The sequence below is a fragment of the Eumetopias jubatus genome, unplaced genomic scaffold (genome assembly GCF_037043125.1).
Source record: "Eumetopias jubatus isolate StellerSeaLion01/CBP00866 unplaced genomic scaffold, mEumJub1_p1.0 scaffold_12, whole genome shotgun sequence".
Lineage (NCBI taxonomy): Eukaryota > Metazoa > Chordata > Mammalia > Carnivora > Otariidae > Eumetopias > Eumetopias jubatus.
Window position 1 is genome coordinate 31,311,854 of NW_028274818.1, and position 20,135 is coordinate 31,331,988.

The 20,135-nt window shown below is 34.4% G+C and overlaps 1 protein-coding gene across 7 annotated transcripts in view; it reads right to left on the reverse strand.

The window, feature by feature from the left end:
• PTPRC (protein tyrosine phosphatase receptor type C) overlaps nt 1-20,135 on the reverse strand; it is a 127,314-nt gene that overhangs the window by 65,470 nt on the left and 41,709 nt on the right. For 2 of the 7 annotated variants that reach the window (XM_028120306.2, XM_028120304.2), the window contains exons 3-5: nt 6,884-6,907; nt 2,982-3,179; nt 511-627 (exon numbers count right to left, since the gene is read on the reverse strand). In XM_028120306.2, coding sequence (XP_027976107.1) covers nt 511-627; nt 2,982-3,179; nt 6,884-6,907 — 339 coding nt within the window. Of the gene's footprint in view, nt 1-492; nt 628-2,981; nt 3,180-6,883; nt 6,908-20,135 lie in introns of all 7 variants that reach the window. The other 5 variants (XM_028120305.2, XM_028120303.2, XM_028120310.2 and 2 more) reach the window with 3 other exon arrangements.

Here is a 20,135-nt window from a genome sequence, read left to right on the forward strand (position 1 = left end):
ATATGAAGTATCTATTTCTTTTTTTCCATTTTTTAAAAAAACAATTAAATTGTGGTTACAATTTCTTGGTGCGCTTCATTGATGATGGAAGTCATCCACTCTTCATGATTTTGTGTATTGGTCGGGGATCTTTAAGCAACAATTCATACATACTATTCTTTATTACCAGCAAAAAGTTCTCACTCTGCAATGATACTTGCCCCAAATACAAAAAAAAAAACCATGTAGATTACCCTAAATAACTGTTTCCTCTGGAACAGGTCTTTCCTTTATTCTTGTAAGTCTCATTCTTTATTATTTCATCTCTATCACAAGGACCTTAGTTATGTGGCCTCACAAACGAACGATAACTATGAAAGTATGAAATTCCAAATTAACCAACTAGCAAGTGCTGCATGTTTAACAAGTGGTTGGATTCCCTCACACTAGTCTTAAACACAGGCAGTTGTCATGCTCTCTTCATATTTGCACAAGTCTAACAGCCCCGCAAACCTGCAGTGTCATTCCCACCCGGAGCAGGGGTGCGTGGGGGAAGGGCAGCAGTGCTGCTGGGTGTCTGCGGGTCAGATCCGTCAGAGGGCGCCTGCGAGTCTGCGTGCGTGGGGTGGAGAGGCGGCTGTGTAACACCTAAGGTAAGAAAGTGAAATCATTTCAGTGTTTCCCCACCATAGATGAAAAATACAAATACTAAGAGGTTATAAGTATATTTGTTTACCAAACCGTGAAATGACTCAGTCTATTAAAATGTGTGTCTGCCTCTATTCAAATTTGCCTGGCAGGAAGGTGGCACCTGTGTTCTTCATTTTCGGATTCCCAGAGGCTCCCTCTGGGCCGTGAAGTCACAGATGACTTAGGTTTCCAGGCGGTTTTTTTTTAACCTCCAAGTCACTATGAGCTTTGTGAAGTCTCCTTCAACTTTACAAACTGAAAGTTGGGATATTTCTTTGTAGGCAGAATCAGTAAAGAATCCCTCAATATACAATACGCAAATCATAAAAAAAAGAAAAATGGACAAGACATGTAACAGACATCTAATATATACAGTGGCCAAAAAGTATATGCAAACATGCTCATCACTATGAAATTTTTTTTCAATGTACAAATGAAATACTTTAACTATCGTACTGTCAGAGTTTTAAAAGTTTAATATCTAGTACTAGAAAAGATGCGGGGAAAGAGCGGCACACAGACGTACACACATTCTCTCACAGAATCCCATGTCTAGAGTCTGGAGGGTGTATCACGGATAAAACAGTATCTTTAAGAATCAGAAATAGTATTTTCATTGTGTATGTGTGTAAATACTTTTATATATATAAATATAATACATAAATTTTAGTATATATAAGTCTAAGTATATACTTTGTATATACTATATTGATGTTTTGCAACATGCATAAAATATTTTCGTAAAAATAATATTACATAATTAAGTTTAATGATTTTTGAACAATTTTGAAAATGTTTGAAAATATTACAGTATTAGAAAAATGGATTAAGTATTTTTTCCCTACATATATTAGCAAGCCTGAAAATTTTATTGTATTCCACAATATAAATCAATTACAAACAAAAATTAAATAACACATACAGATTTTATCCCAGTAGATAACTGAAATATCACCTGATAGCAAGATTATTTTCTAGGGGGAAAAATGTGTTCTTTTATTTGAAAGTGTAAGAAACTTTCCAAGCTAATTTCACCATCAGTATTCTTGTGCCAGAGCAAGTTAGTATTTTAATATTATTCACCCTTATTCCCAATCTATTTCATTTTAAATATTTCTTCGTACATTTTATGTCATATGGAATTTTGTATGCGTGTATTTGTGTACAAGAAGTGAAATGTGGAACCTTGGAAATGGAAAGCTCTGTGTGACATTTACTCAGTAAAAAAGTTTAGCCTGAAATGTTCTACCTAGCCATCAACGTCCTCATCTTCACATTCCTCTTGTTAAAATTTTGGGCAATGAATTCAAATGCTTACAGTGTTTAGATAGGTCTTAGCCACTACTCTGCTAGTGTAGCGGGAAAAAATGGAGGAAAGATTGAATGTACAGTCCTGTAATCAACATAAGGAGGCATTTATCATTTATTTAATTGCTTATTAAAGCCAATAAACTTCATCAGTATGGTACTCAAAGCATTATAATGTACTCCTCCCTGAATTTTTGAGGTAGTGTTATACATGTTTTCCAAACTAAGATTAATGGTCCTGTTAAGCAAATAGCTTAGTCTCTAATCAGAGTATGTCTACAAACCTGTTTGCCTCAGAAAATGGCAATATAGCACATTATTTCAGAAAATGTATGAACAACCTTCATGAGGGTTGATTTATATACCAAATACACTGGCAGACCTAACAATAAATAGGGAACGAGCAAATCACAGACTTATTGGGATTCTGAAGAGCCTCAGTGGTCTTCCCTGGCAAAAATGCTTACCACATCACTCATATTTTGGTATGAACATGGCCACATTACCTTAAATTCCACCATTAGGATCCACAACCTTGATTAAATTTTTTAAATAATGCAGCAAAGCGGGATTATAATCCTCAGTGTAGTTTTTTAAAAAATAAATCCAAATAGCAAAGCGGGATTATAATCCTCAGTGTAGTTTTTTTAAAAAATAAATTGTATATCTCCAGTAATTTTCTGATATTGAGAATCTGGAGTTGAACAAAGAAAGATTCTGCTTTGAAATTACAGCCAGGGAGAATCCTCCTTCCCCACAACATTACTTGTGGGGGCTTCCCACCCCCATCCCTCTCCATCGTCTCCTTAACAGCGAGCATTCATTACTTTGGTCAGTCAATATTTCATGAACACCTAGATGTCCTACACTTAACACACCTGAATAAAATCACATACATAGAAATTGCACACATAATTTAAAGAAAAACTGTTTTGATAATTTTAGATTTCAAAAAGAATGACAAGTTCTCCTAAACTCATTTCAGTTAACATCTCTGTGCCAACCTGTCAAAGTAAGAGTATTAGAATTATCCAAAGGGCTCCGGGTTCTTTCAGTTGAAGTATTGTCTGGATTAAGAGGAGGTGTGGTCTCTGAGGAGTTATTTTCTCTTTCAGAGATGCTTGGGAGTGAGAATGCAGTGGTGCGGGCAGGTAAAGGGTCGCCTGGAGTCAGAGCACTGGGGTTTTCTGTTGAGTTCAGTCCTATTGTATTCATGGGAGGTGGAAGAAGAAAAACAAAATAAATACGTGAATCATATCCTGCAACATATACTCATCTGCATTTACTAACTCCCCAGTCCACTATGGCATGTATATAAATATACCGATATACATATATGTATATATACACGCACAACATAGACATGATATGTGTGTGCATATATATGTATGTGTACACAGAGTGTGTGTATATTAGTAAATACATATACATATATACACGCATATATGTAAATATAGATGCATACAGAGGTATAGATATGTAGACTTAGATATAAAACAAGCTACGGAACAGAGGCTAAAGATACAAATGGGGAAATGAAATTGAAAGCAACTATTCCCTGCCCTCTTCCCTCTAGATTGCTGGATTCCCAACTGTCCAAAGCAATTGGGTTCAGAAGGACTCCGGGAAACAAACTGAGGGTTGCGCAAAGGGAGGTGGTTGGGGGGATGGGGTAACTGGGTGATGGGCACTAAGGAGGGCACGTGATGTGATGAGCACTGGGTATTATATGCAACTAATGAATCATTGGACACTATATCAAAAACTAATGATGTACTATATGTTGGATAATTAAATTTAAATTAAAAAATAAAAGGATAGAGCACACACATAAAGAAAATTGATTAACAGAAATTGTAAAAAAAAAAAAAATGTAAAGGACTTACCAATGAGGAATAGAGAAAGATAAACTCCAAAAGAGATTATTAGGAGGACTAGTGTTCCAGGAGAAAAAAGATGAAAGATAAAATTCTAGGTGCAAAGTGATTATTTTTCCATAAATCAGAGTCAAACAAAGCAAAGATTGGGTAAAAGACAGGGAAACAAAAGTCTCAAACGGATGTACAAATGGCCCAAGTCTACAAAAATGTTTTCAACTTTTTGATAATATAAGAAATACAATTTGAGATGCTGAAATAACACTTTCCATAGTTCCAATTCACCTCAGAAGAAAAAACAATATGACAAGGCTGTGTTGAAATAGGTACAGGCACAGCTGATTTGAGTATTCAATTGGTAAAAGCTTCCTGCAGGGCACACTAGCACCATGTATTAAAGGCCTTTAAATGTTTGGTGTTCTCTTACTCAGCATGTGTATTTCTTTATTAAAGAATTGGCGGGGGGGGGGCGGGTAGGCAGTTGTGGAGAATACACCAAAAATTGTTTAAAAAAAAATACATTGTGATTTCTGGATATGAGGTTATAGTGATATGGCTTTTTTTCTAAATCATCTATGTTTAGCATGTATTCACTTCTATGAATAGCCAAATTTGTGTTTTTCAATAATTAACAAAAAATTGAATTATATCACACAAGTATTTTAACCATTCAGTTCAACAAGAGTGGGTAAGAGAAAATGGCACGAATATGGGAAGAGGAAGAAGGGGAGAAACTGGAAAAGAGTAGAAGTGGTAAGAATTAAGAACCGAAATTAAAAGATTACTGAATAGGGAATTAAGAAAATAGAAGTAGAAAGGACACACAGAAGTCCTTACTTCATTCATTTAATGTCAAAGGCAAAGTGAAATCAGTGTTTACTAAATACAGATAAAAACCATCTAAACCCTATTGAACTTCCCCAAGGCCATGCACATAAAATAATGTGGAACTCTGCTGTGGTTCAGAAATCTAAAGTGATAGTACAGTTGTTACAGTCGTTGTTTTCCAAGGAAAATTTTCAAACTCTAGAATTTTATAACCTAATAACTCACAAATCAACGTATTTAGTAACAAACTTTCACCCATAATACAGGCCAACATATCTAGCTAAGTAATAGGCAAGTAGCTCCTTCCTGGCTTCAGTGTAAAATCATAAGTCTAACTCGATTTATTCTCTCACCTGCTCTTTGTTGAATAAAAGGAAGGGAGGGGGAAGAGGAAAAGACAGCTGGTGGAAAAAGAAGGAGAGGGAACAGGGAAGGGAGAGAGGGAGGAGTTAAAATTCGGTGCACTTTCATCATTACAGACTTGAGCAATTACTCGTTTGTTGTTTTTAGGTTCAACTGTCTTTGGTTTCGGCAGGATTCCAATGATCCGTTCTGCTTTGAAAGAAATGTGGCAACGTTTTCCCTTTATCACCCATTCCCTCTTTTCTTTTAGACTTGAATTTCAAAGAGACTAAAGGGAATATCATTCTAAATACCTTGCATAATAGTGCTATGCTTTGTTGAAGAGTAGCATTCATAAAGATTATATCTCCTTAAGCAAATTCACTCCAAGGTCTATACAAAAAAGGGTGTTCAGAAAACTACCTTCCTACCTAGAAGCCTTAATATTCTTGCACACGTCTTAAGCTCAAGGCACATTCCCTAATTCAGTGAATAAGAATTTAATTCAGGATTAGAAAACACACTCCAATGGCCAATTCTACATTGTCCTTCATCTTCACTTTGGAGATGCTACTGGTTTCCATTGATCATCTTCTTGTTGGCAATATTTGCAAGAGGACATTTGCATTTGCATTTGGGGTCACTATTTTGACTTACCTGATGTCATCATTTGGAGGCTTGTTATAACAGTCAGTGCAGAGACAGTGGAAACTCTCACGATAAAATGATGAGTCATCTACCATTTTAAACATTCACTCCCCATTCTACCCCATTCCCACTCCCCTCCTGCAACAATAACCAGTTTATATGATTGAAATGAACTTAATCATTTGTAAAAGGTGGAAATGCTAACATGCATGAGAGTAGCTGGCATAAACCAATCACATCTACTATACATTAATGACTTTCATGTATCTATAAAAATTCTCTGCCATACTAGACAATGATAAAATCCTAATACTGCATCTTTTAAAAAATAAGAGAGTATACTTCTTATGCAGATACAGGAAATTTTGTTAGTTTCCACTTAGTTCTTTGTTTCCAGAGTTTGAAATGAATTTTCACTTAATTAAAAAAAATAATTCCTTTAATTACCGAATTCTCAGAATATTTTGAATGAACTTAACTAGAACTGTGCATTACAGTTATTAAATCATAATTATCTTAGTGGCTTTACTTACTCTTTTAATGCATACTATCAACCATATGATGAATCAAGAAATCAGTAATATATTTTAAATAGCAGTAACATGTAAGTGATATAACTTATTTTCTCTCTTATTTTGCATGTAGTATGTATTAATTTATTTTTAACATTTTCATTGTTTAACTTTAATTTATCTCAGGATTAGAATACTCATTAAGACTATTAATTTAATTGTAACAATAGAATTTGGAAATGATTATTATAAAATATCTTACTAATCTCAAAGTTTTTCTTTTTTATATATATCCATATATGTATAACATATATATAATATGTTTAGAATTCTAATTTCTCAGATAATTCCTTAACCAATTTTTGAACCATAAAATTTTGTGATCTAACCTGAATTGTTTGTAATGTTAAAATTTAAAAAGAGATTGGAGTCCTGCCATGCAACTTATTGTCAAGTTTAAGAAAAGCTGTAATTTATACACAATAATACATATACAATTACATTCAAGTAGTTATCAAACTTTATATCTTATAAGCAGGAATATTAAGAACAAGAAAACATCAAGAACCATTCATAATTATAACATTTGTCATTATAAAATGATTTTACTAGATAATAATAGAAAATTCTCTCAACATTAAATATATAAACTTTGCAACAACAACAAAAAATAAGTAAAATGCAAATATTAATTCTTACCAAGAGTGGAAGAAGAGGATTCTCCTGAAAAAAGGAAAAAAAAATCTCTTAGAAAATTTCAAATTTCATACATACTTATGTAAATATAAGTTATATATAAAATCATCTCTATATTAGTTAACATTCACAAGGTGGCAATTTTCAGTACCTTTTTCCCCACTGAAACTGCATTCCTTCTCTTAATGTCATGTTTACAAAGCCCAAGTGTGTCAAAATTATGTTATTAGTTTTTGAAATCTCAGGTAAAATAAGAAAAATAATGCAATAAAGGAAAGCTATTAGAATTAATTTTAGGCTTGCAAAAGACCTTGGAAATTTTCCCCCAAATGCATTCATTTATTTAGATAATGATTATTTATTGAATGCCTATTATGTGCTAGACATCATGCCACATTCTAGGGATATAATATAACCAAGATATAGAAATTTCCTGCCCCCAATAAGCTGGGTTCAGTGTGAGATACAGAAAAAAAAAAAGAAAAAAGTCATATGGTGTGATGACAAATGAGACAGAATGTGCTGTAGAATCACATAGGGAGATCACCTAATTTAGCTTTCTGGGGTTGGTGGCCAGCTGGGGGAGGATGCGATAGAGAGGGTTTCTTGGATACATTTAAACTGTGACCTAAAGGATTATGGACAGTTAGCTTAGTGCTAGAGGAATAAGCTGGGATTTGTCTTACAGGTTTTAAATAGTTATAGAAATGGAGAAGCATTTCAATTTTGTATTGACCTTGTTGTAAATGGAAAATAGATTATCAGAAGGCAAAACTGGGGACAAAACATCAGGAGATTAAAAGAAAAGTATATGAGAAAGATGATGTTCTACATGAGGAAAATGGTACCAAAAAAAAAAAAAAGACATGAAAAAATTCTGTGAAACACTTTGAAAGTAGTCATCAAGACTTTGTAAATCTTTGCAAGTAAAGAAAGGCAGAGAATGAGTAAAAAGGAAAACATTCAGGTTGAGAGTTTAACATACTAGGCAATTGCAGTTAGGTAGATTGTGGAAGCTTCCACCAAGCTAAAGAAAGAAAAGCCAAAGAGACGGGAAAATTTGATATGCTTGAGACTTCTATGTAAAAATACTTGGTAATATTTGGAGGTAGAGGTTGGTAGCTCAAGATATACATCTGGGCTAAGGCTATGGATCAGCATATAGATGAATATTGTAACTACGAAGGTGAAGGAGATTTCCCAGGTATAAAAAAAGAGGAGCATCCAGGATAGAATTCTGAAGTTGAATAAATATTAAAGGACAGGGCCAGCAAAGGTGATCTAATTTTCTATGTAGAAGGGCAATTGAAGTCAACAAGAGTCACCAGTAGAGGGTGTTTCAAGAAGGAAATTAATGAGGGGCACCTGGGTGGCTCAGTCGGTTAAGCCTCTGCCTTCAGCTCAGGTCATGATCCCAGAGTTCTGGGATCAAGTCCTGCGTCGGGCCTCTGCTCAACAGGGAGTCTGCTTCTCACTCTGCCTCCACCCTTCCCCCCTGCTCATGCTCTCTCTCTCTCTCTCTCTCGCAAATAAATAAATAAAATCTTAAAAATAAAAGAAGGAAATTAATGAAATCAAATAAAATGACAACTAACATGGATCGACTAGATTTATCAACGAGGGCTCTTGGGAATGTTGGAAAGGTTGGTTTTATTGCCGTGATGGGAACTGGATTCAGTCTGCAGTGAAGTGAGACATGTTTTCATTCCCCCTCTTTGTAAATGACTATTAAAAAGATCATAAAGTTCTTTCCCAAATGATAGCTGATGTGAAAAGGAATCAAGCATCAGATAAAAGAACAGATTGGCTAGTATTTAAGGCACTTTCCTGCCTGGAGATATTATTTTCCAATCTGAAAAAATTTCCTTCCCTCAGAAGCGCCATCAGATGGGTATGACCCAATATTCTTCAATGACATTCCCCGGCTTATTCCTTGATAAAAAAGTATTTGTGTATTAATATATTTTATATATATATAGATCCTATATATATGTTACGTATTATGTATATCATATGTAAATGTGTAATTATTAAAATATATATTATTAAAATGTATATTGTAGCAAATATTTTCTTACTTTCTCATTATAGTTCTCTACTTTTTCTTCATCATTCAAACTTAAGTATTGTTTCTAATTTACATGATTTGGATTTTTGTTCCTCCTCTTTTTAGTCAGCTTTTATTTTTCTAGCTCATATAAAATAATATTTTTATTATTTATTTTATTTTTATTTTCCTGTTGGTAGTCTTCCCTCTTCTCATTTATTTTTATTTCCTTCTAAATTAAGTTCTTAGAATTATGTTGATTTGCAAAAGAAGTAATAAGAAAAATAAAGAAGTATTACTGTAGGAGTGACTAATAGCTCTTGTGTTTTACGAGAAAGAAAAAATACTCCTCATGGTAAATGTGGCTCATTTAGCATATTGCCAGATTCAAAACATTTGAGTTAGTTTGAGTGTATAAACATGTTTCATATGATACATCTCTTCTCTTTAAGAAGTACGTAAGTTTTTAAATATCTAAAACTATTTTGATATGCCCCTTCTCAATATAAACACCTAATTCCTTGGAACTTCGAACAAGTTAATTTGATTCATTTAAATCAAAAAAGTATTTGTTGTTTTGCTGGCATGATATTAGGTGTTAGGTTTGAACATATAAAAGGCATGGTCCTTTGCTCTGGGAAAAAATTACCATCTGTGAGATATCTATATCCATATCGATAGAAATCTCCAAGAGTCTGCAAAGATATTTAGGTCATAGGTGAACCTGATTATGACTAATAATTAAAATTCCTTCCACTGGAGATCAGCAAGAATCACATAACAAGACGAGGGGGAAGAAAAGCAGCCGTAGATATGTAGCTAAGAGCCTTGCATATCATAAGTGGTCGATAAGTAATTGTTGAATGGTTTTGAGCACGAGTAAATGCAAGGGAGAAATCAAAGAGATCTGATGACAACACCTTTGGAGAAGAGCCAGGAACAAGCCTTCTAGGCTATGATAAAGAGATTGAATTTTTTCCTGAGAGTGATGGAAGCCATTGGATCAATACATGTAGAAGAAAAATCAAATAGTAGATTTGATGACAGAGAAAAGAGGAATCTTAATGTTGTCTGTACTGGATCCATCACTAAATCCACGGACCACTATGCTAGATTGTTGTAGTTTATTGGTTTGTTGCCACCAAAACATGCAGCACAAATGATAGAGAACATGTTATAAGAAGGATTTACAATTTGTCACATATTTATTATGGAAATGAAAAAAGGAATGTTGGGTTAATAAGGAAGCTTTTGCTTTAACATAAGAACTATGAATACTAGAGTAAATATGCTAGAAATATTTCTAAACAGTAGACTATTCATCAGGCCACATACATGTTAAATGCCCGAGGGATATTAATTTAATTCTAACTGCTTCAAATGCAAGGAATTTGTTTTTAGAGGCACCTGGGTGGCTCTGTCGGGTAAGTGTCTTACTTTTGATTTCAGCTCAGTTCATGATCTCAGGGCCCTGGGTCGGGCTCCACACTCAGTGTGGAGTCTGTTTGGGATTCTCTCTCTCCCTCTCTCTCTGCCCCTCCTCCCACTCATGCTCTAAATAAATAAATAAATAAATAAAATCTTTAAAAAATAAAAAAGCAGTGAATCTTCTTAAAGGAAATATGTAATGTATAGTGTTTTAATCCAAGTTTTGAAAAGGAGAGCAGGAAAATTACCAAAACGGAGAAGACAGTTTCTACAGGTGTATCTTTTTAAAAGAATAATTCAGAAGTGATATTTTATTATTATTAATTGCTAATATGTATTGAGTGTTCAGGGTATGCTAGGTACTATAGTAAGCATGTTGCTTGTATTTTTTCCCTTAAGGATCACAACACCCTAAGAAGCTTAGAGAAGTCAAGTGTCTTGGCTAAGTTCACAAGGCCAGTATATGCCAGCCCAGGCTTGAACCTGAGCCTGTCTGACTCTGCAGACCATGCTGTCAACCCCCAGGTCTCCTGCTTTCCTCATTAATCTGTCCTTACCACCTTTCCTCTCCACCTGACCTCTCAGCATGGAAATTCTTTTAGCCAGTGTTTTAAGTTATATAGAGATGGGTATTTATTAAAAGCTCATAAGCTAAATAAAAACGCATCTTAATCAGGCTTGGACTACAAAATAAATGACTAATAGTGCTACACATGCTAAAACAAACTTGACCTTAAATATAGACATTTAGGTTAAATTATAGTTTGCTGGATAAATGCTCCATGTATGGTATAGGTAAATGCTAGAGAAAAATCAGAGGTGTGTCAATTTAATTTACTACAGAATATTATTTTGACAGGAAAGTCAACCAAACTACAGTGACATCAAACAAAAGTATTGTTCACTCACAGACCTTGTGTTTATCTGTGAATAGGCTTCCGTAGCTTGGAAACAGAAAAATAGCTTCTCTCCAAATGTATATCTTCATCTATGTATTTCTGGTCTAATCATGGGTCCATTCAACATTTCCCCAAATCCTTTAATCTTCAATGCAACAACATTTAGCATCCATGGCAAACAGCATAATATCTAAAGATGGATCACATTTTCCTTTCCTCTGTGTTCATACTTACTTCCCATAAAGGCTTCTCAAATTGAATATGCGTTTTCCTTTATACCCTTTTATCTCAGAATCTGATTCTAAATTCCTCTGTTGAGTGATTTTTAGGCTATTTTGAAACACCATAGCTTATTTTATATTTTATTTCACTTTCTTTATAGAGTATTACACACACACACACACACACACACACACACACACACACACACACAGTGTTTTATCTTTGAAAGAAAATTCCAAGTCTTCAGCATCAGTTTAGACTCAATATAAGACTAAACTTACTCATTCTTATAGTCACAAAATCCCTATAAACAGATTTTCAGTCTCTGTAACACTTTCAGTCAACATGATAAATCACATGAAAATTACTTAGGCACTCAATAAATCCTACAGAAACACACTAAAATAAAATTCCATAAATAGAAACCACTTCCAAACTTAAGTTAATGTCCTTAAGAAAATATTCAGGAACTATAGCAATGAAACTTGAAATGACATTAATTTCAATAAACCATATCTACTAGATTACATAAATTAAAAAGTTTTTCAATTATTTTAAAAATATCAAAAAACTTAACTACAAATCTCAAAGGAGGAACACATATAAAGACAACCTACATGAAATAGCCTAGTTAAAAATCTAATATCTAAAGAACATATCCCCTCAAAAACCACTCTAATGACTTACATAAATATAAGCAGTCCAGGAAAAAATACTTCCCTGGAGACTGTTTCTACATATCATATAAGGTAGATAGATGAAGTTACTTAAATATTTAGAGAAGACAGTACTACCAAATGTCTGCAGTACTTTGTCAATATCTGCCATCACATTTTGCAATTCTTCCTAAATTATATGAGCAATGACTTCAATAGTCAATTATATTTTATATATGCAGACAGTATTCAGAATGTTACTGAAATCATCCGAAGAAGCAACTGTGCTGAAGCCTCATAGTTAAGCAAGAAGACCTGATCAGACTGGTCACATGAAATATTTAATTGTTTCATGACCTACTCACTCTGCTTCAGTATATGGTGACAGAATGATCTGCTTGGCCAGTGCAAAGCAAGAGAACTGGTATAGTTGCCTCAGTTGTTTGGCATAGGTAGACAGCACTGTACTCCTTATGCCCTAGTTCATGTATGACTTAAAAGCAATCATATACTGTTGGTGGAGTCAAATAGACTTGGAAAAAACAAATAAACATCTGCAGAAAGTACTTAATGACTAGTGCATAATAAATATCTATTTAATATTAGGAGATTATATTAATATAAATAACATTACCATACGTGTAAACATTCTATATGAACAGCACTGGGAGGGTGTGGAAAAAACAGGTAAAGAAAAATATGTGAAATAGTAGTGGGGATTAAGAGGGGGCATGTATATATGTGTGACTATAAAAAGAAGGCATCATGGGCGCCTGGGTGGCTCAGTCGGTTAAGCGGCTGCCTTGGCTCACGTCATGATTCTGGAGTCCCGGGGTCGAGTCCCGCATCGGGCTCCCTGCTTGGCGGGGAGTCTGCTTCGCCCTCTGACCCTCCCCCCTCTCATGTGCGCGCGCGCGCTCTCTCTCTCTCTCATTCTCAGTCTCTCAAAATAAATAAGTAAATCTTTAAAAAAAATAAATAAAATAAAAAGGCATCAGTACTTCTAAAAGTAAGAACTGCGTTGAGAGCTCTTAAATTCTGTAAGTGCAGGAAACAAATGTAATAAAATAGAACATAGTAAGATACTTAGTATTTCTATATATTATCTTTTGACTTCATTCTTTGGGGGACAACATTTTCTACATTTTTTTTAAAAGGTAAAGGTCTATTTTCATTATTTAGACAAGGGAATATTTAGAAATATTCCAGTAGGTGGCACCATAGCTCCAAAAATCTGTAAATCATAGAGCAAGTGCTATTTTCCATTATAATCCTTTTGTGAATCACCAGGAGAATTGACTAAGTACATTAAACAGATGAAAATGTAGATAACAGAGCACTTGATCTTCAAAGCTATGTTATTCTAACAGATGCATTGTTACTGAATTTACCTTTCCCAATATGTTTCCTTTAGGACTCAAAATGTTTAAGTGATCACAAATCAAAGTTACCTTGAAGTCACACCCCCAAGAAATTTCAGTAAAAACTGGGAATCAGTTGAGTGAAAATGACATTTCAAAGGACGTACTTGGGCTTTAAATACCACCCGTTCTCACCATCACCGTTACCCCCACCCCCAACCCCCAAAAAGAAATGGAATGTCATTTCCAAAGGGATTTAAACATGTCTAGTTTGGCAAATCTAAGAAAAGTACAAGGACAGAAGGGTGAAACAGAATAGATGAAATACATACTTATTCTCAGCATCTGCCCTAAAATGAACGGTGGCATGTTTTGAAGGCTGAGAATGCATATCTGACCTCTATAAATATAAAGGTCCTACAAAAGTGAAATAAGCACATCAAGACAAAAAAAAAATAAGGGTCCACTGGTTTTCCTTGTTTAGTAAGGCATGATAATAATAAAGCACATAAATAAAAATAAAAGGATTCTACTTTTACTTACTCTGTAAACCTGGTATGTGGTCCACAGACAGCAAATCCCACAAATCCCACCAAATTATTAAGTATCTATGGAGTAAGCGCTCTGTGCACAGGACAAACCAGGTTTTATCTGGATTTCAGGGAAACATAGGAAATAGTCTTTCCTTCATTAACTTATCAGTAAATACAATAATGACAGCAGCAGTTTATTGAAACGTTATTATGTATCAGCCATTATGCTAACAGCTTTGCATGTTTTTGTATTTAGTCATTCAAGCAAGCCAAGTATTTTTCCTATTTTATAGGGAATGAAACTGAGACTCGGAGTTTAGTAAACTGCTCACAGCCACATACCTGGGAAGTGTTAGATTTGAAGGAGTGTCTGTCTCATCATAATTTTCCCCTTCTTTACTCAGACTTTATGTTAAAACATTGGTTGTGTTGTTATTATGCCTGGAATCTCATGAATAAAACAGCTACTGATTACCACCAGAAAATAATTTCAGAGATTTCTAGTCGTATGGAAACATAGGATGTTAATGTCTATTGACATAGTTCATTTGATAGATAAGGAAACTAAAACTGGGTGAGCTTCAATGCCTTTCTGATTTCATGCAATTTAGTAAGACCCACGATTTCCAAGCTCCACAAATTACCACAGAACTTCAACATACTTTAAGTACAAATGGACATTCAAGAAACACTAGATCAAAGCCTCTAAAAAGAAAGACATAGACCAAGATAAACAGAAGAGAGACTTGGGAGAAATAGAGACAATGCAAGGAGCGGACGAAACGCTGAAACCAACTGTAATTCATATTCTCAGAAACGAGACAACATGGCGTCCATGAACAAAGAGCAAAAAAGCAACATTTCAATATTAAGAAAGGAAGCCAATAGATACTTGATAAAATATTTGAAAAAGAAAAAAAGAAACAGCAGTTCAATAGAAAGCACCATTTAAAATGCCAAAATATCTCAAAGTGTTTATGTTTGCTTCTCTAAAGCAGGAATTGAAGATGGGAAGCAGGAGGGGACAAAGGACCGATCTTATTTACTATAAACCTAATAGTACTATTCAAACTTTCAAACTACACACATACACACACACACACTTGAATAAAAATACAAATAAAGTTATCAGTATGTAAAATTGAGTTGAGGGTAAAGAGGGCAAAAGCATAAGGCCTGGGGTAGAATAAAATCAAGGAATTCATTATTGTTAAATATAGCAATCATATCTAGCTGTCTCCTAAAGAATTTTTATGTGAAAGATCACAGCTATTCTTGTTCGATTGTGAGTACGTATGAGTATGCAAACACACTCATCTCTAAAACCAGAGATGCATTTATATGTCTTTCATATTTGGCTTAAAACATCATATTATCAATTTCAGCCATGTTGATGAAACAAATCATAACAAAAAATTAATAAATGCAAGATGACCATCTATAAAAGATTGGTTACCTTTCCTGAATTTTTATCTTAAAATATTTATCTCTAAGTCATGGGGAAAGAAAAAAAAAAAAACTAGATGCTCCCTTCCTGTGTAATGATGGTCAGCCTGAGGTCTTTGATTTAGATTCACAAGTCTTAAAAAGTCCTGCAGTCAAGTTTTTTCAGAAGTATTTCATGCTACATGTCCCTCAAAGACATTTATAACATGTTAATGTATCAAAGTCAAAGAGAAATTTATGTAGCTTTGTTTGACCCAGAAGTATTTGCAACCAACCCATTTTTTCCCATGGACATAGTATAGACACTGTCATGAAATAAGAGCACTGTGGACCCTCAGTGGAACACAGTTTATGATTCTGGTTTGTATTAGTTACATATAACTTTACATATATATAAAGAGAAAGAGAATGAATAAACAATATTATAATCCCGATAAATACAAAATTAGGATTTGTATTTGCACCAGATTAAAATTTTAGATTAAATCAGATTCAAAATTCAGGGCTCCACCTCTCTAGATTCTGATTCAGTAGATTTGAGGTATGATTTGTGCACTAGTAATTTCTTAAAGCTCTAATGGTGGTTATGGGGGAGGAACAAGGATTAAGAATGATTGGTAAAGATACTTCTCTTATGCATGTACAGTTAACCCTTGAACAACACAGGTTTGAACTGCCCGGGTCACTTACAGGCAGATTTTTTATAGTACAGTACTGTGAATGTATTTTCTTAACAGCATTTTCTTTTCTCTAGCTGACTTTATTGTAATAATACACTATGTAATACATATAAAGATATAAAGTATGTGCTAATAGACTGTTTTTGTTACCAGTAAGTCTTCCAATCAACAGTAGGCCAAAAGTTTTGGGAGAGCCAAAAGTTATACTTGGATTTTCAACTGTGCAGGGCAGTTGGCACCCTTCGTCCCCCTGTCATTCAAGGGTCAACTGTACTCTAAAAACATTTCCCATAATAGATTTATAGAGCATACCTCAGAGATATTGCAGGTTCAGCTCCGGACCACCACAATAAAGCAAATAGCACAATAAGAGAGTCAAATGAATTTTTTGGTTTCCCAGTGCTTATGTTATGTTTACACTATGCTGTAGTTTATTAAGTGTACAATACCGTATGGCTAAAAAAAGTACATACTTTAATTTAAAAATACTTTTATTCCTAAAAAATTCTAATCGCTATCGGGCTTTCAGCAAATCATAGGCACTGATCACAGATCACCATAACAAATATAATAATAATGAAAAAGTTTGAAATGTTGCAAAAATTACCAAAGTGTGACACAGAGACACAAATTGAGCAAATGCTATTAGAAAAACGATGCTGATAGACTTGCTGGAAGCAAGATTGTCACAAATCTCTCATTTGTAAAAAAAAAAACCTGGTGTCTGAGAAGCACAGTGAGCCAAAGTGCAATAAAATGAAGGATGCCTGTATTCTCACATTAAATGTCTTTGTTTCTTAGGAAAACATCTGTTTTTATTTATCTAAATCCAGGGATAAGTACTTAATTTATAAAATATGTCTCAGATAGCAAAAACTTTCTAATTATATTAATCCCTTAGTAAGTGTATGTTTTTGTAGTGGTTGGCTTTTCTTAGGATAGAATAAAATTATAGTCAAAGAAATACAAAGAATCACGAAAGGGTGTTTGTACAAGTGGTGAAATTGTTTTGTTAGTGTCCTTAGTAGCATTCATAATAGTTACTGTTTAATAATCAGCTACTATGTAGATGGCACTACGCTAAATAATTTTATATATTATTTCATGTAATCTTTACAGAAACCTTACAATGTAGACAGCATTATCTTCTTTTTCAGATGAAGCCTCAAAAAATAAATTTGTGCAAGGCTAAAGAGTTTGATTTTAAATGCACATCTGCTTGACACTAAAAGCTTTGTGCTTATTCAACTATACTCTGCTCTAAGGGAAAACTATGTATGCTAAATCCAGTAGTTGTGTGAAAGCCCTAGCAGAGACCCAAACATGAGTAAAACATCGTGGATGAACCATTAAAATGGGATTCAGTGTTAAGTCACACATTAAAATGTATTTTTAAGAAGTGCAAATTGTTGAATTATGACTAAAAAAGAGTAAGAAAAAACATTTCTTCAGGAAAAAAAAGTGGGGGGAGGGTGTGAACAGGCTGTGACAAAGTGAAACCAAGGTAAGGACTTATCCTTCAGTATTTTTACCCAAATCCTCAAGGAAGGAAAAATAAAACATGCTTGAAATGGTTTACTCTTACCATGTCTGTGCTTTAAAACAAAACAAAATAACACAAAAAGCTTGTGCTGATGAAATCTATACCTTGTAGGGGCGCCTGGGTGGCATAGTTGGTTAAGCCTCCGACTCTTGGTTTTGGCTCAGGTCATGATCTCAGGGTGGTGGGATCCAGCCTGCCTGCCTGGAGTCTGCTTGGGAGTCTCTCTCGTTGTCTCCCTCTGCCCCTCCCCCTGCACTCTCTCTCTCTCAAATAAATAAATAAATTTTTAAAAAATGCTCTTTAAAAAAAGAAAGGACCTATCTCTTGTAGAAGAAGTGCAGGAGTGAATGGGTAGGTGAGGCACCGTGTGGGGCAGGAAGCCAGCGAGGAGTGGGGAGCGCAGTGCATTTACTCTAGTTCTGGAGTCAGTGACTTATAGCATCACCCAGAAACTTTTTAAATGAACAAGGACTGAACTTTAAAGGAGAATCAATTTTTTTTTTTTTTGGTGAACTAAATACAAGATAATAAATAAATAGAAAATAAATGCTAGGTTTGAGGGAGTCTGCCTACCAAACTCGCTCTTATCTCACAAACAGAATCACACATCTGCGGAAGCGGCACAAAAGCCTTCTCTCCTGAAGGGAAGGGTAATAAAAGCAAAGGGTGATAAATGCACCACTAACTTCTCATTTCCCCTTAATGAAAACTCTGAACAGAAACCTTTGATTTACTTTCAGAATCATTAAAGGAATCCCAGGCTTAACGGGAAAAGCTACACTTTCAAATAGCAAAGGTTTTCAGTATATTGTTCTCACAAGTGTGCTGTTTGCACAGCTAAAAGCTAACAACAGTGTCTTTACTGCTCTTGTGGTTTCTTCTCTTCGGTGTACTTCTGTTTTTCTGATTCTAAGTCTTTATAGGAAAGGAAGAGGTGCAGCTCCTGCGGTTAAGCACACAAGCAGTCCAAATGGTGAAACGGGTTGCCATGGCACCGGCATAATCAGCTCTATCTCAGGGTTAAACCACAACTTCTGCAGTATGTTGAAACTGTCTGATATACATTTAACTGCTACAAAAAAAAAAAAAGGAAAAGACAGAAAGACAATAAGAAGGAAAGAAGAAAGAAATGCAAGAAAGAAAGAAAAAGAAAGAAAGAAAGAAAGAAAAAGAAAGAAAGAAAGAAAGAAAGAAAGAAAGAAAGAAAGAAAGAAAGAAAGAAAGAAAGAAAGAAAGATGGAAGGAAGGAAGGAAGGAAGGAAGGAAGGAAGGAAGAAAGAAAGAAAGAAAGAAAGAAAGAAAGAAAGAAAGAAAGAAAGAAAGAAAGAAAGAAAGAAAAAGAAAGAAAGAAAGGGAAAGAAAGAAAGAAAAGAAGGAAGGAAGGAAGGAAGAAAGGAAGGAAGAAAGAAAGAAAAAGAAAGAAAACTGAATTTCAGGTTGATTTGTTTTTGTTTCACTGAAAAGGTATTTCAAAGATAAGTTTGATTATTATGGTGGTGATTTGTTTCACTGAGAAAGCACTTAATTTCAAAAACATTTGGCAAATGATATTTTAATGAGAAAAAAAGTTAGATCCAATCTTATCTTTCATAACATAAGAAGTCACCATCTCTTTGGCACCAATTAAATTTGATTAATTAGTCACCTAATGAAACTTGAAGAAAATAGATAACAAAAAACACAAACATGCTTATTTGTAAATAAATTTCATGTTCCTTTTACTTCAAGATGATGAAATGACCAAACAGAGACAAGGCAAGGATATTTCCTATGCGTGCAGAATCCTTCATCATCACATACAAGCATTGCTCTACCACTAGGACATTCTGTGTCACACTCTTTGCAGGCAAATGTAAATGAGTTGAGTGACTTCCTTGATATCACACTTGAAGTCTCATGAAAGGTAATGCCAGAAAACACAGAAATGTATAGGAGCATTTTGCTGCCTTGCCACAGTACCTGGCATGTTTCAGCCCTGGCTGGTAACAATTTTCCAAGCTGAGTACTTCTACCAATCTACCAATCATATTTTGACTAAAAACAATTGTTTCATGATAGAGAAAATATTTAAATAATGTATTAACATCCATTAATCATATATCCTGGAAAAGGTCATGAGACAATTTTTTATTTAGCTTCTTTGGAAAAATTTATATTGGATCAGTTTTTCATGCCCTTTTGATGTCGGATAATTTGTCCTCTATCCTGAGTAAAAAAGAAACAATTTTTGAATACTTCCTATTCTTATAATATCTTTACAAGCTAAGTATTATTACTCTTGTTTTACAAATGAGGAAATGAAGACATTGACAGTTTAAATAAATTGTTCCAAAAGAGAGCAAGTAACAATGGAAAAGCTCAATCCCAGGTCCACAAGATGCCAAAGCTCCTGCATTTTCTACTAACCACATAGTGCCACATGTGGAAGGACAGGATCCAG